Genomic DNA, 15,243 nt, shown 5'->3' with positions numbered 1-15,243 from the left:
TGTTTAAAAGTTTAAATGCCCCAAGTGATTGTATGAAGACATCAAATTTTAATATTTGCTTTTAGTGATAGTTTTGTGACAGTTACTAGCCTCTGCCTTTCTGGCAAGTTTGTAGTTCTTAACTACTGTATATGGCTCTCTTGCCCAAGGTACGGCTTACGTGTCGCAATACTTTTGAAGAATAGAATACTCAAACTGACTCCCCTGACTCAGATAAGCGTTGGTTTACATACTTTTCCTACCCTGAACTCCGAAAGTGCACACGGTGTGTCCAACAAATGCTTGAAAACGTACTGTACGTTATTTGTGTGGTATTGATTTAGGCTGAGAGTGTTTTGTCTATGATTTCAGATCGCAGATGAGATATTATCACATATTTTTCTTATAACTGCTGATACATGCATGTCTGAACTGTACTTTCTGGACGCTGGACATCTTTAGTTTGTCCAGTAGAGGGCATGAGCAAGCTTTAAATTCACAGTTGGCCACCAGGTGTGAGGAACATGATTACCATTTAAATGAAATTTCATCAAAATGTTTGAGAGATAGTGAATACGTAGTTAGACGATGAACATACTGCATTCAGAAGTATTTAGCTTTTTTTTTTCACTAAGACTAAATATTAATCATCTTCCTCTTCATATAGGAAGGACGTCGATCATTTCTTTGGGGGGGTCATTTAATAGAGGAACGAATTAATCTGAAAATACTTCAAGAAAAAAGTTGTTAATTAATTAATTGAACCGGTATATTTCCCCAAACTCCTAAACTCACGTGGTGCGGAAAACGTTTTTTAAAACAAGAAGATGGGCAAATTGAGCGGAAAAGTGGTGATGAAGAAGAAAGAGAAGAAGAAGAAGGAGGAGGAGGAGAAGAAGAAAAGCTGCAATTTGACGTGCCAACATGGCGGACGAGCGAGGAAGGGGGGAGGTCCCGTCCTCGCCAAAAGTGATGACACCCGCGACCCTCACTTGGTCTCCAGCCGGTGACATGGAGGCAGCTGGGTGAATTTACTCACTTTCACGAACTTTGTGACGCGTGCTGCCAAAGGTGAGTCGTTTTTTCATGGACATTTTCGACACGTTTCGTCCACTTCTTAACGCAGAGGATGACGAGTGGTGATGGTGATGATGATGGTGATGATGATTGTGATGATGATACTTGTCTCGGTCTGACACAAAACAATCAATTATGTGTGTGTTGAAAGGGTGTTTAATCTCAATTTTAACAAAAATATTAATGCACAGCGTTGAACAGTCACTTAGGGTTTATTTCTGCTCCTTATGAATTGTGGAAGGATATTTTGTGACAATAAAATCCATTTCTACCTACAGAGTTGTCCTTATCCCTAAAATAATGATTTCATGATTACTTGAAAAGAAAAAGTAAATAAAGTACATAAAATGTGATGTAAAGCATGTTGTTTTTCTGTTCATTAAAATAAGTTTTAATTAGTTGGCTACAGTGCAGGATAATTCAAAAGTCTGTTGTGACGTTCATTTGGAACATGGGTGGGCAAAGTATGGGCCGGGGGACACTTACCGTTGTGTTCTTTATTCCAGAAAAGTAACTACATTGTCGAGAGCAGCGTAATATTATAATTTGTTGCACGTATATTTCTCTTTGTTCTACCTTTGATTAATTATTAACCCTCCAGTCTTTTTTAATGTATTAATTTGAATTTACATTGAACATTACATTTCTCGATTTGCCGTGAGGCGGAGGACTAATAGGGAGGCAGAAATGTCAAACCTCTACACTTTCTAATTTCATTTCATCAGTTATACAGCCAACTGTTGTCATATTTCAGAATTTTCCAATATCCAAGGATAGTGTTCATGAAAAATTAAAAACAACCCCTTTAAAGATGACATACAGAAGGTCACACTGACCCATGAATATTTTTGGTGCCAAAAGCAAACATAACGAGGGCTAATTAGCATTTAATGACGAATAAACCAAAAAATTACTATATTTTTTCCCTTTAAAAAAAACAACAACTCATTTTCACATGGTGAGACCTATCTGTCAGTTTTTAAAGACAATGTGGCCCTTCCCCCTGTTATAGTATGTTAATATAGTCCTCTCTCAACCATGTTTTGTTTATTGAACATTTTGTATTTGTGCTAGCTATGAAACAACCAAGGTTTTGTTTCAAAAATATTTGAAAATGCTGTGTGTGCACGGACGCGCGCGTGTGTATGCACAGCCTATTCACGAGCTGACACATAAATAAACGGCGCTTGTTGTGAGTCATGATGACAGGGAACGTACTGCATGTTTTGTGTATGTTCAAAATCCAGATTGTCTTGACGCTAGACGACACACTTTTGCCGGGGAGTTATTGGAGAAAGAAAGCAAAGAATAAACATCTCAAGGACGTGTGCGGATATGATAGCAAAAGCAACAGGCCGAGCAGAATCAGAATCATTTTTATTGGCCAAGTATATTCAAACACATGAGGAATTTGTCTCTGGTAGTTGGAGTCTTGAGCACTTTTGCAAAAAGACATTATAGCACAATATACGTTTAGTAAATGGGCATACAAAAATTCACCAGCGGTCGAGTGGTAGCAATGTTCTTCTGTGTGCGGCCAATGCGAGAGTACGAAAATAAGATGGTTTCAGATGAAAAAAGCAGTTGGTAAGTCTTGCTAGCTTCGGCTATTCTGATGGTCGTTAGCCTTAAACTCATCAAACTAGTGGGACTGCTGGACCTGTAGCGAGGAACAAGGATTTTCGTCAGCAAAATGTTATCTCGCAGGGAACAGCAAAAACTTTATTATAACGCAACACGCACGAACCAACTTCATGACACTGGTGTCAGTTTACAGAAAAGGAGACCGGTACCACTTTCATTTGCAAAGTGTGCAAGTCTATCCTGAAATACAATAAAAGCTACAAACGGCTAAAAACTACAAACAGGAAAATTGAGATTTTTTTTTTTTTTTTTTTAAGCCTGACTACAAAATACAACAATCACAACAACAACCCCTACTAAAAACTTTCTATAGAACATTTCTAAAGAATTTCTAAAGAACTATAGAACCCAAGTCCTATAGAAATTCAATAGATATTCTATTCTGTAGAAATTCTATAGAATTCTGTAGAATTTCTATAGAATTTTTTTAGCGGGGGCAAATCTACAGACAGTTACTAGTAATATAAAATGTGCAAAAGTGCACTAATGCTATAATTGAATTCTACAATGCACGATGCTGAGTAACAAAGCTGCAAGGATGAAGAAGTAACAATGGCACTACAGAAATTGGCAAAAGCGTCGTTATGAAATTCCAGGTCAGCTGTTGAAGACGTTAATGGCAAGCCAAAAGAAGCTCGTGGAATGTCTGCCGGTTTTGGTGTGCATCTTGGCAGAGTGGGGTGAGTCCAAGAGAATTCTTCTACACCTCAAGAGAGTGGCTAGGCAGGTACCGACGATGGCGAGAAAGCGCGCGTTGATGCACAGAATGATTTGAGTCATCTCATCACCAGTGACGTCGAAATGTGTTCACGCGTTTAATAGTGTAGCCTGCTGTGCGTGTTTGTGTGTCGCGGGGGTGGCGGGCCAGTTGGCTGTCCTCCGCCATCGATCCGACGTCGCTTGAGCAAACTGTGAATGAGAGTGTTTCTTGGGGGGTCGTAGGTCAGCGCGAGGCACACATTGGAGGGTCCGCTCGTGTGTGACATCGCTTTGCATGTGTTTGGGCCGCGGGTCAGCGTGCAAAGCGGCTGCCGTTCCAGACGACACCATTCGTCCGTGGTGCGCGCACACGCACAAACAAAAGCACGCACACATGGACTCTGATTTGACTGCATACACAACTGCGTGAGTGTACGTGTGTCTGGATTTGTGTGTGTAACACGATCTGCTCTCCTAGGTGCCGGTGTGGAGGATGGATACTGCAATCCCGTTTGGGAGACTGAAAAGAGGGAAAGAATAGCAGGGATGGTGTGTACGTGCATGTGTGTATGTGTATGTGTGTGTGTGTATGGGGCTGGTATGCATCCCTGGCTAATAGAGAAAGAGCCTGGGGTTCTTATCTGACCTCTCCTGGGTTGACCTTTCACCCCTATCCAAGGCAAGCCCTTTGTGTCCACAAAGCTTTAGCCCATGAGAGAGCATCTACTCGTGTGTGTGTGTTGCATCAAAGTCTTGCCTAAACATTGTTATCTCGACTGACCTCAATTGCGATGAGTCCTCGCTAAAGCTTTTTGTTTTCAAAGCTGGCGCCATAAAATTTGGGATGTGGTAGCGGGAATATTTTAATTCACTTTTCAGTTGTGGGTCGTGCCTATGCATGATTGAGTAAACAGTCAGTGAGTTGCTCCTAAAAATCGGAGCAAGAAAGCGTTGAAATGCTAAGCAGCCCGTGTTGGTGACATCCTGAAAGAAAGGGGGGGGGGGCAGTTTGAAGGGGGTCCTAACTACAGGTTTTGTATTTGTGTGCTTGAGTGTGGTGGTGGGAAGACAGGGACCAAGGGGTCATAAAATCCCACAATAGTGTCTCTCTCCTCAGGGTGAAAGAGAGAATGAGAAGGAAAGATGGGGGGGGGGCATTTAGGGATGAAAGGATCTCCCACTTCCACGTCAGGGAGAGAGGAAGGGAGGGAGATGCAAAGAAAAAAGATCAACAAAGGTGCCGTGAAACATTTATCTACTAGTAAGTAGATAGTACGTCTTATTTTTAAAACACAAACGTCTCGTAACGATATTTTATTGATTTGAAATGTAATTTTCTTCACAGGCGGGCCACGTTTTAGTTACAGACATAATGTGAAACCATATAAATAATGAATCGCCTCCAAATATTGCATATACACATCAAATTTAGATAACGAATTGTGAAAACAGAAATTATGAGAAAAAGTTTCTTTGGCTACTGCAAATAAAATGTAACAGTAAAAAGGGAGTATTTAACAAAAAATGTTTGCAATTTTGAACATTTTTTAATATGACAATTTGAAATTTTTGTACAGATTTGAGCAAAAATCATGCAAGTTGATGCACAAGCGGGCCACAATGATGGGGGGGGCTGGATCTGGCCCCCGCGGCCCAGAGTTTAGGTTTCACACCTATGCTCTCATAGCACATTTGCTTTGGTCGTTTTGAACTTACTGTCACGATCTAAATTTAAGAAAAAATAACAATGTGCTTTATCTTTTGGTCTCAGCAGATTCTCAGTCATCCATGTCATGGTCATGGTAATCAGTAAAAGTTGAATCGAGGCGCTTGGACTCGTCTTGCTTGTTGAATTTGTCTTAATTTTCTACTTTTCCAAAATTGTTTAAAAAATCGACTTTGGCAATTATGCTGTCCGGCTACTGATAGCTCATCAATTCCTTTCATTCAACTCGTAAAGGAAGTTTCCTGACAGACTGTGATATTTAAATGTGCCCCCCCCCCAACATAATTTAGTAGGCCACTAATGCAAAGTGACACTTCATCGTTGGGATTGTTATGTTGATTGACTATTGCTCACAGTTTTTGGTCAGGAGGAGATTTTCCTGCTTTCATCCTTTCTCCCCGTCGCTTGTAAACGTCAGTCTGCTCTTTGCCAGGAGGTGTGATTACTTCCCCTCCTTTCTCGCAGGCCGTGTTATGACCAGCCTTTTCTTGCCCCCCACCCCCGTCTCGCTACAAAGCGGTGCGAGCCAACAACAGTCTGCATTGTTTCTTTACAGATGGAAGTGTGGAACCAGAAGGCGTCTGTCGGTATGTGCGTATATGTGTGTTTATCCAAAATAAACGTCAGGGACACAATATAGAAACCCGAAGTGCAATCTTTCATTTTTACGGCCCTTTTGAATTACATGAATTTATGGTCGAGTAGCACCCTGTTTGAATTTCAGAAGCAATCCAACTGTACCGCCACAGAAATTGCTAGGTGAGCAATTTCCGTCATCCGTCCATTTTCCTCATTAACTGTGATGTTGTTTGACAATTTATCGAATCCAGCTCGTTTTTAACCTCGCAAAAGCACAACGTTTTGTTGCATATTGTCTTGGATTGTTTTTTTTTTTTTTTGGGGGGGGGGTGGGGGGGCAGGAATTAAACTCCAACCAGTTCAGGGTGTACCCTGCTTCCTGCCGTTGACCACGGGGATAGGCTATAGCACTCTCCGCGACCCGTCTGAGGATAGGCAGCTAAGAGGATGGATGGATGGATGGATGATGGATGGATGGATGGATGGATGAATTAAACTCGTTAGTTGCTAAGAATCTATAAAGCCACCGAATATAGCAGCTAATTTTCTTACACTGTTCGCAGCCACGTTGTTAACTCGATTAATCTGAAAAAATCGACTAATCCCCCAGCACTGCAAACTACTAATGCTAGCTGTGTCAATTTCATGTTGTGCATTACACAAGTAGTAAACTTCTTTTTCCACTTGGATGGGTAACACGCATCTGCGACCCAACCAATTTTTTTTTTTTTTAAATGCAGCCCTTGGGTCTGATTTCAATTTTACAGTCGTTCCCAATGACGTGTTCATTGACTGAATGTTTTGTTCCTGCTGTGACACGGTTTTGTCACTGTGGAGACAAACTGTTTGTCTAGCTGTCAAGATCTTTGTGTCTTCTTCTTTTCCTCATATCGTGTTGAATGGCTTTCGCTGAAAGGTTCTTGAGTTGATTTAAATTTGGGAAGCTGCAGTCTGCTATCATACAAGGTTGTCAATAACAAAAAAAGTCTTTAAGAATGGTTTGTTTTATATGGACACAAGCAACCTGTAGGTTTAAGTGTTTGTGTGTGTGTGGGGGGGGAGGGGGGGTTTTGGTTGGCACGTTAAATGGGGGTCACCAGAATACGTGCAGATGAAGGATTATGTTGGAACGAACGGACATTGCAATTATCATTTTTGGCGTGAACGTAACTTTAATGTGAAGATGTCGAACCGTGCTGTTAAAATGCATTAAAGCCACTTTGCACTGTCCGTGTCTTGGAGTGGAACTGACAGTTTTTGAACAGACCAACATTCTGAGCCAGTGTTTTTTTTCTTCACTGAGGCTGTGGTCAACCAGAGGGAGCTGCGGGGGGAGAGAGAGAAAGCGAGAGAGCAGAGAAAAACAAAGGGGGAGTAGCGTCTAGGTCAGGGTGTCCTTACTCTGTCAGTGCAGCTGATTTTATGGCATGCCGTCTGGACCCATGCCTCCATTAGTAAGTGCTGTTAATGTGTATGTGAAGATGTGTCTCTGGAAGTTTGAGGCAGCCTGCTCTATGCCTGACTGCAACAGCCTATTTGTGTGTTTACTGGACTTTTGAAGGAATAGTAATTACTTTTGACATGGCCTTTTTCCATTATAGTCATTTTATATTAACCGCAGTTGATAAGATGACTGATAGGTCACTGTTTTTTTTCTTTTGTTTTCAGAATTTTCCATTTGATTTTGGTTTACATTTGTTTACATTTGTGGATTCTGTTTTCGGTAGCATCTGTATTATCTCATCTAATGGCCGATTATACCACCAGTGTTACCAGCACACGCGTAGAGGCCCAGATTGATTTATTCAAGCAGAGGATGTATTTGCCGATTATTTGGGGTTTGTCGTATGTTCAAGCGTTGCCCAAAATTTGAGGACGTACACTATATCTTAATATTATGACAATACATATTTTATTTAATGCGTTTGTCTCCTGGGTAGGATGCAAAAGTCAAACCTCAACTAATAACATTTTGGAAACTCTTTTGCTGTGGCTTGAGCACGTACTGGTTGATCATTCACCATCACTTCAGATGGAGGCAAGGCAATAAATCAAAGTAGAAGGAATTAACATGTTCACTCCAAGCCTGGGATTGATTAATGACTCGATTAAGCGATGTGGACCAAGACTTTCATCCCATAAAGCTGACCTGTCTAGTCGTCTGACCATTAATAAAACAGCCAAAGACAAAGAGTTATACAAATGGTTGATGAATCTGTTTGGTAAAAGGTTATTGTGTTTTCCCAGAACACCAATGGGCAACTCCTATGCGGGCCAGCTGCGGACCACCCGCTTTGAGGAGGTCCTTCACAACTCGATTGAAGCATCGCTGAGGTCCAACATTGTGGTTCCTCGGCCAGTTTTCTCCCAACTCTACCTTGAGGCAGAGGAGCCTGCGGCACAGAACGGTACGTTACGCTGACACCCATGTGAAGCTTTCACAATTCCTTTGAAATTGTATGTGAAACATCTCCAAAAATGCCAAAACGTAGGGAAAAAATGGAAATGAATTGAAAACCATAATGTTTGTTTTTGTCTCAAAGCATCACCAAATAGCATAATAATACAGAGCAGTGATTCCCAACCACTCTGCTGTGAGAGTTTATCCAGTGTGCCGAGAGAAATTAGCAGCGTTTACTTCATTTGTCCAAGAATACAGTTTTATATACATACATTTTTTTTATCTTTGTTCGGTATAGCGACATACAATTAAGGACTCTTCCACTAGATCTCAGAAGGTACAGTTAACAATTGTTTATCTAATTGCCATTTATTTAACATGAAGATTTCATACAGAGAAAGAAAAATATGTGATTAATTTAAAATACAATCCTCATTATTTCTTGTTGCTTTTTGTGACACTTTTGTTTCGTAGTGTGCCGTGAGATTTTTCTCATGAAAAATATGAATCTTGGCTCAATAAAAGTTGGCAAACCTTGCTATAGGGGACAAAACTGTTTTTCTATCTATGGTCCACAGTACATTAGTTACTCTTACTGTGGGTTTATTTGCTTTCAGAAAGTAACCATATTGAACCATTAAAAAAAAAATCTGACATTTCCCACTTGCTTTGATTCCATCAGTTCAACACTGAATTGTTTCAATCAAATCTCGTGTTGTCACATTAGGAAGCAGCAAGTCATTCAAATTTTCTTCAAACTTAAAAGTTATCTCACAAGACTACTACTACTATATCCTGTCTTGAAGTCACCATAAAATTTTTGAAGGTTTAAATAACCAGGGACAATGCGGTAAACACATTAGAAGTAAGCCCATTTGTCTTTATATACTCGCGATACAAATTGTCATCATAATTACAAAACATAATAGCATTAGCAAAAATTAAGCACTGAAATGGAAGTGCTGCACTTGTCCTGTTTGAAAAGAGGTGGTCTTGGTGCATCTTCACTATATAAAAGTATTTCCTAGAAATATTGGTCGTACACTGGATCTTTAGAATTATTCTGAAAAAATAAAGCGAGGTAATCCAAATTTGCATTGCGTTAAAAAGGAATGTTTCATGTTTTTTCACTTGATGTCCATCAACAGGGCGCACGGAGAATGATGATGAGAATGATGAAGATGGCTCGGAATCTAACAGCCCTCCGATACCTTATCAGATGAAACCCCCACCTGAGGGATGCTGCACCACAGACGGTTTGTACACATTTTGTACAGGGCAAGTTTACTCATTAAAATCCACAAGGCAAGCCAGTTCTGTGTTAAAAAATAACAAGTCTACCTCCCCACAGGCTTCTGTCAGGCAGGCAGGGATCTGCGACTCTCGTCACTGGCATCGGATTCCTTGGACGTGTCGCCAGGGTTCATGCTGATCGGACTGAAGTCTCCTTCTCTCCCCGATAGCCTGCTGGTGGTCGCCGTCGACCATCGTTTCCTGCCGGATGAACGGGGTCACAACGCTCTTCTGGGTAAGACGGAAGGAAGTGTTTTCCCACAAATGCAGCTGGGAAGCCATCATCGTACGCTCACTCCTACCCACGCTCTTCCCTGCAGGCTTCTCGGGGAACTGCATCGGCTGTGGAGAAAAGGGCTTCCGGTACTTCACAGACTTCGCCAACCACATTAACCTGAAACTCAGCACCCAGCCGAAGAAACAGAAGCACTTAAAGTTCCATCTGTTCAGAAACAGCCAAGGTGTACTGGTTAAAGGAGCTCCCATCTGCTGGAGAGGACACGGTAAGATTGGCACCGATATCAGAATTGAAGACGTTTACTTCGATGGAAAACAAATTTCACCTCATCGTGTTACAACTCAAAAAATTGAGTTCCACCATATGAATAATACGTGGAGTGTGAGGGGAAAAATAAATCATCCGAATATACGCGTGGATTGCATTACACTTATCGTGGCTCGTCATACCTGTTGTAAAAGCAGCACAGTCAAGTCATTCCTTTACTCCCGGTGGTCTTTTTCTTAACTTAAAGCTGCAATAATATTTACTATCCAGGTGGACTGGTTGTAAAATCTCAAGGACAGGTCAACAGTCAGAGGGAAACCAAAGCCTGAAAGTCATGAAAGCACTCTCCCGTGAGAGGACGCTACCTAAATCAACAGTTCTTACACCCTACAAATGCAAAATCCCTTTTTAAGTTAAATACACTACATATATACTCAATTTTTAGCCGAATCATTCATTCATCCATGAATCCATTTTCTTCTCCGTTTATCCTCACGAGGGTCGTGGGGAGTGCTGGAGCCTATCCTAGCTGTCAATGGGCAGGAGGCGGGGTACACCCTGAACTCGTTGCTAGCCAATCGCAGTGCACATCGAGACAAACAGCCACACTCACAATCACACCTAGGGACAATTTAGAATGTCCAATTAATGTTGCATGTTTTTGGAATGTGGGAGGAAACCAGAGTCCCCGGAGAGAACCCACGCAGGCACGCGGAGAACATGCAAACTCCACACAGGTGGGTCCGGGATTGAACCTGGGACCTCAAAACTGTGAGGCAACCAAATCATTCAATAAAAACACATTTAATCTTTCACGCAAAATTTGCTGGTATATGCTCCAGCACTCCCGCGACCCTTCTGAGGATAAGCATCTTGGAAAATGGATGGATAATCTAAACACATCCCCTAAATGGGATTTGATTTATGGTCAAAAATAAAATGAATTCATTAAATCTTAATATTCTCATTCATCACATGATGCACACCATGCACACTTAAAGGGTTATGAAATATATCCATTGTGTTTCAGATGGCCGGATAAGGCAGATGAGCTCCAGTCTCTCAGAGCTTCATGCGACATCGGACGAACGGACATCGAGTGTCGCGTTATTGCGTTCCTCACATGCAGCGAGCAGCTACACAGGTGAGCTATCACAACATTTCAACGGCGTTGAATTCCTCCCACGTCTCGTTGACGTTCATCTTAAAGGGACAGTGTTGGACTAAGAAGTTGCTGAGTGATAACAATTACATCATTGGACGACTTCTTGTCTACATACAGCAGCGTCTCATGCCAATGGCGTTCCTCAAAGCTCCGATACAGCACAGCCACTGCCCAACGGCATCATTCCTGCTTCTTCAATAGCGCAGGCGGTGATAAATCATTCAGGACCAGGGAGACCATCAACAGCAGGTACTGTATGTGCACACTGATAAATGTCATGTCAGAAATAACAGGAAGACGCATTAAAATGCCTGTCACGAAACAATTGGAATTTTCTTGGCTTCTGTGCATATTTGTGGGCGACCTAATAATTGAAACATGCTGTAACTGTGAACGTCTCTACATTTTGCCGATTAAATTCAAAAGTTGTTTCTGCATCCTGTCCATGTGATGCAGCCATCGTGTCTGCTGTCATTAACCCCCTGGGTGTGTTCACACCTCTAAAAAGAAGGGGAGCGGCCCCCTGTGTTCTAACACCACTGCTGTCGGGAGAAGCCAGCTGCATTGTGTTTGGGATCGTCTTTTGTCTGCCGTATTTTATTTGCCAACACTTGAGGCTCTAAAAAAATTCCCTTTCGCTTTCTTCTCTCCCCCTCGCTCAGTGGCCTCCATAAACCAGGGTTGTAAAATACTCGCTGAATAAAAAAAGCTTCCTTCCTGTCAGTTTTTTTTTCATGACTTCTCTAACAAGTGGGACTTTTTGACTCTACTCTCCATCACAGGCGATTATGCGTTGGTGGAAAAGACGGGTTAATATATTAAATACTACTGTATCTACATAAGATCACCTGTAAACTATATAAATGTTTGGAATATTACTGTCAACTAGTTCTCAACAAAACTATACCCAAGCTATCATTGCTTACATTCTAAAGCCTTCAGAAGGAAAATAAGTTGTGTTGTTGGTTGTTTTGTTAAATGAAGGCAAATACATTTTTTTTCTGTCCTGCAGGGATGCAGACAAATGCCGGACCCCCCAAAAAGAGGCACAAGGGTTGGTCCCCTGAATCATCTGCCAATTCTTCATCAGTCTTGCCGTCATCAACGGTTGCCACAAATGGAGCTAAATTAGGTAAATAAAAAAAAACTTGGGGAAATTAAGATATGGTCATTTGATGTAATACATATATGCTCTCACACACCTCCAGATGCCTCTGCCACACTGAGTTCCTCACAGAGGTCCTCAGCCACACTTTTTCCCACTGGGCTGTCTGTAGCTGTGCCTGATCAGCTGTTACACACTTGTGGACTACAACCTGTCATCTTCAAAGGTCAGTTACATTGCCGCTGGAGTGCAGGGCTCACCAAAAGTTTTCAAATTTTATGTGAAGGGCTACCAGTACTTCAGAAATGCAGTACCCAATTATCCCATTTTACCCATCATTTTTAATCATCAAGAATTAGTGACATTGAGCTATGTTAACAATAATCAACAAGGTAAGAAATCAATATTCATATACAATACTTTATTTCTACAAATCTATGCAACTGTTCACATGGTCGAATGATACTTCTGCACTTCTGGTGAGGGAGTTTTGGAACACTCCTGCAGGCTACACATGTAGTCTTTTGGAGGCTACCTGATGGAGCATGCAAGCACCATGTTGATGGCCCCTGGGAGTTGTCAATCAAATATCTTAGAAAGCATGAAGACACCGATTCTTACATGAATTTCGTGAAAGTTTTTCTCTTTGTACCTCTTCTGGATACAGGTCATGGCCCTCTCCCTCAGCTGACTGGCAATTTTAATGAGGTACTCGTCAGCTCTTTGCTGCAGAGTTGTTATCTGAGCTCTCAGAGCCTCCCCAGGGTTTACCAACACTACGGACCCTCACCCATTCAGCCCCTGTCAACCGAGATGCAGATCCTCCTCACTGTCTACTACCTTGTTCAGCTCGGTTAGTGTCGCACACACTTTAATAAAGCACATCAGGATGCAACAGAAACATTCTTTTGTTTTTCATCGCATTGTTGTTGTTACCCTCAATGGCCATTACATGGAAAGCTGGCACTGTGACATGGTAGTAAACTAGTTGTTGAATTTAAAAAGGTAATTTAACCTATAACTGCTATTTTAAAACTATTGCAAGGTCTCAAAAATATAAATGTTGTAGGTTTAAAGTGCACTTGTTTTCCCAGATACTATTGTAAACCGTTTAAATTTCCTGCATGCTTATTATTTCTGTATTTGTCACCCATTTTTTTCAAGGCCCCGAACAAGTTCCCCTGATTGAGGACTTGGAGCAAATATTCATGAGGTCATGGAGAGAGTCCCACCTCAGTGAAATCAGACAGAATCAACAACCTCAAACGCCTGCGTCCCAAGGGAGGCACTATGGAATTGAGGTTAATTTCGAGTCGCGGGGGCCAACCCCAGGGGTGCCAGTGTTTTTGAAGATAGTAACCTGCTTTTCTTGGGTTTCCAGGCACCTCCTACGCTTTCAGGGCTCCCGCAGCATCTTGGCTTAGCACCACAGCAGCCTCTGACCCCCAGCCAGCTTCCCTGGCTCGCCCAGCTGGCTGCATCATCTTGTGGGGAGGGGGTGGTGGTGTTGGGGGAGCATGTGGGGTCTTTGGCACAGGGCCTTCAGCAGATGTTTAGCAAGTTGATGGAGGGACGGTTCGAAAACACTAACTACATAGTCGTCATCGTGACCGCTTCCGGGCATGAGACACAGTCCTGTGTGGTAGTTACAGGTGGGAGTTTGTGTCTTTTAAGCTATCATCCACAACCTGTTGGAATAACAATAATTTTTACTAAAGCCACTACAAGAGTAGATAACAGAATGATGATTAAGCTTATCAGCTTCTGACACATGTTGCAATGCTTTTCAATATTTGTTTTTATAATAGTGACTATCCTATACATTCCTCACGCCCCTTGATGGCGCTCTAAAATGCCATTTCAGACAAAAAAGTATTTGTCTTGGTGTTGCTTTTACTCAGTCGAGAACACTGAAGAAAAAAAAAAAAGGAAACAAAAGTAGTACGAGGTTGGAAGGAGGAGGCCAGACAAGCATTTAGCTTGTGTGATATCGAAGTGATAAAGGCTTTGCTGTAATGTTGAATTATTAGGGCTGGCCATAAATCACGTATTTTAGCTTCAAAGAATTTTCTACTTACTTTCTGTGTATTTGTGTGTTACTGGTCCAGGTAAACACCAGTGTCGTGCTTTGGCAGAGAATATGTTCTCTCCGAATGAAGGTTTGAGAGAAATCAATTACCAGCTTTCTTCTGGTGAAGCCCAGGAGCTCATCCAGTTCTGCAGTTCCCTTGGACAAGGTGTGCTTGAGTCTCTTCCTTGGAATGTCTGAGTCTGTGTTTATTTTATGGATGTTCTGTCCTGTTACAATTTGTACAACGATATGACGCTTCGATTACTTGCGCACTGATGTGAGTAGATGGTGCGTTTTTAATGCCAGCATCTAGCTTCCTCTTTCACAGATGGTGATATTGATTCCCTACTGGACGGCGCAACCTTGGACAGCAACGAACCCTCTCCCTTATCCAGCAGTCAGGAATCTACTGATGAAAAGAGTTTGAAAAACACCCACAGTCCAAAGGACTCACTCAGCCCGAAAGATAGAGTTCTGACTCCTAAAGAAACTTGCTCCGGTGAGACAAATTTCTGTGAAGTTCATTTTAAGACTTTTGACACAGCACTCGCTCACTATGAGAGCTCCACACCGTAGCGCAACAATCCCAAGCATGCCCAAATTTGAAAGTGTTGACAAAGCAGTTTACAAGGAAGTAAAGGTGGCTTTTTATGCTGGTTGACAAGTAGGCTGCACATCAGCAATTATTTATTTTTTTGTCAGTGTTGCATTTAAAAAAAAAAAAAAAAAAGCCTTGGTACCGCATATTTCAAGAACGAGGAGGAGGTCTGCAGCAGCAAAAAAAAAAAAAAAAAATTAAAGGGAACGGGTTCATCCCATACTAATTTTATGGCAGTATCGTTTGTTTAATTTTATTTTTTTTATTCAATTTAAGAACTGTGAGCCACAGTTCAGAGCTCTTTGAGGTGTATTTCAGTCTTAGCAAGGAGAAGTTTGACAGCTTCCTGCAAAAATGTCTACATATATCATTTTTCTATTGTCCCAAAGCTTCAGAATGAC

General features: G+C 41.7%; 1 protein-coding gene across 12 annotated transcripts in view; it reads left to right on the top strand.

Moving 5' to 3' along the window:
• Positions 1 to 854: 854 nt before the first annotated feature.
• Positions 855 to 15,243, top strand: part of greb1 (growth regulating estrogen receptor binding 1) — a 35,513-nt gene continuing 21,124 nt past the window's right edge. For 5 of the 12 annotated variants that reach the window (XM_061814367.1, XM_061814365.1, XM_061814373.1 and 2 more), the window contains exons 1-14: positions 3,362 to 3,380; positions 7,952 to 8,112; positions 9,254 to 9,361; positions 9,457 to 9,633; positions 9,719 to 9,901; positions 10,934 to 11,047; positions 11,186 to 11,317; positions 12,081 to 12,200; positions 12,277 to 12,399; positions 12,841 to 13,026; positions 13,338 to 13,474; positions 13,555 to 13,825; positions 14,282 to 14,410; positions 14,558 to 14,743. In XM_061814367.1, the coding sequence (XP_061670351.1) occupies positions 7,959 to 8,112; positions 9,254 to 9,361; positions 9,457 to 9,633; positions 9,719 to 9,901; positions 10,934 to 11,047; positions 11,186 to 11,317; positions 12,081 to 12,200; positions 12,277 to 12,399; positions 12,841 to 13,026; positions 13,338 to 13,474; positions 13,555 to 13,825; positions 14,282 to 14,410; positions 14,558 to 14,743 (2,020 nt within the window). In that variant the 5' untranslated portion in view covers positions 3,362 to 3,380; positions 7,952 to 7,958. Of the gene's footprint in view, positions 1,051 to 3,361; positions 3,381 to 7,951; positions 8,113 to 9,253; positions 9,362 to 9,456; positions 9,634 to 9,718; positions 9,902 to 10,933; positions 11,048 to 11,185; positions 11,318 to 12,080; positions 12,201 to 12,276; positions 12,400 to 12,840; positions 13,027 to 13,337; positions 13,475 to 13,554; positions 13,826 to 14,281; positions 14,411 to 14,557; positions 14,744 to 15,243 lie in introns of those variants that run through there. The other 7 variants (XM_061814376.1, XM_061814369.1, XM_061814368.1 and 4 more) reach the window with 5 other exon arrangements.

The sequence above is a fragment of the Syngnathoides biaculeatus genome, chromosome 3, assembly GCF_019802595.1.
Source record: "Syngnathoides biaculeatus isolate LvHL_M chromosome 3, ASM1980259v1, whole genome shotgun sequence".
In the NCBI taxonomy this organism is placed as follows: Eukaryota; Metazoa; Chordata; class Actinopteri; order Syngnathiformes; family Syngnathidae; genus Syngnathoides; species Syngnathoides biaculeatus.
The sequence above is the reverse complement of the archived record's forward strand: the minus strand, read 5'-3'. Positions and strand labels throughout refer to the sequence as shown.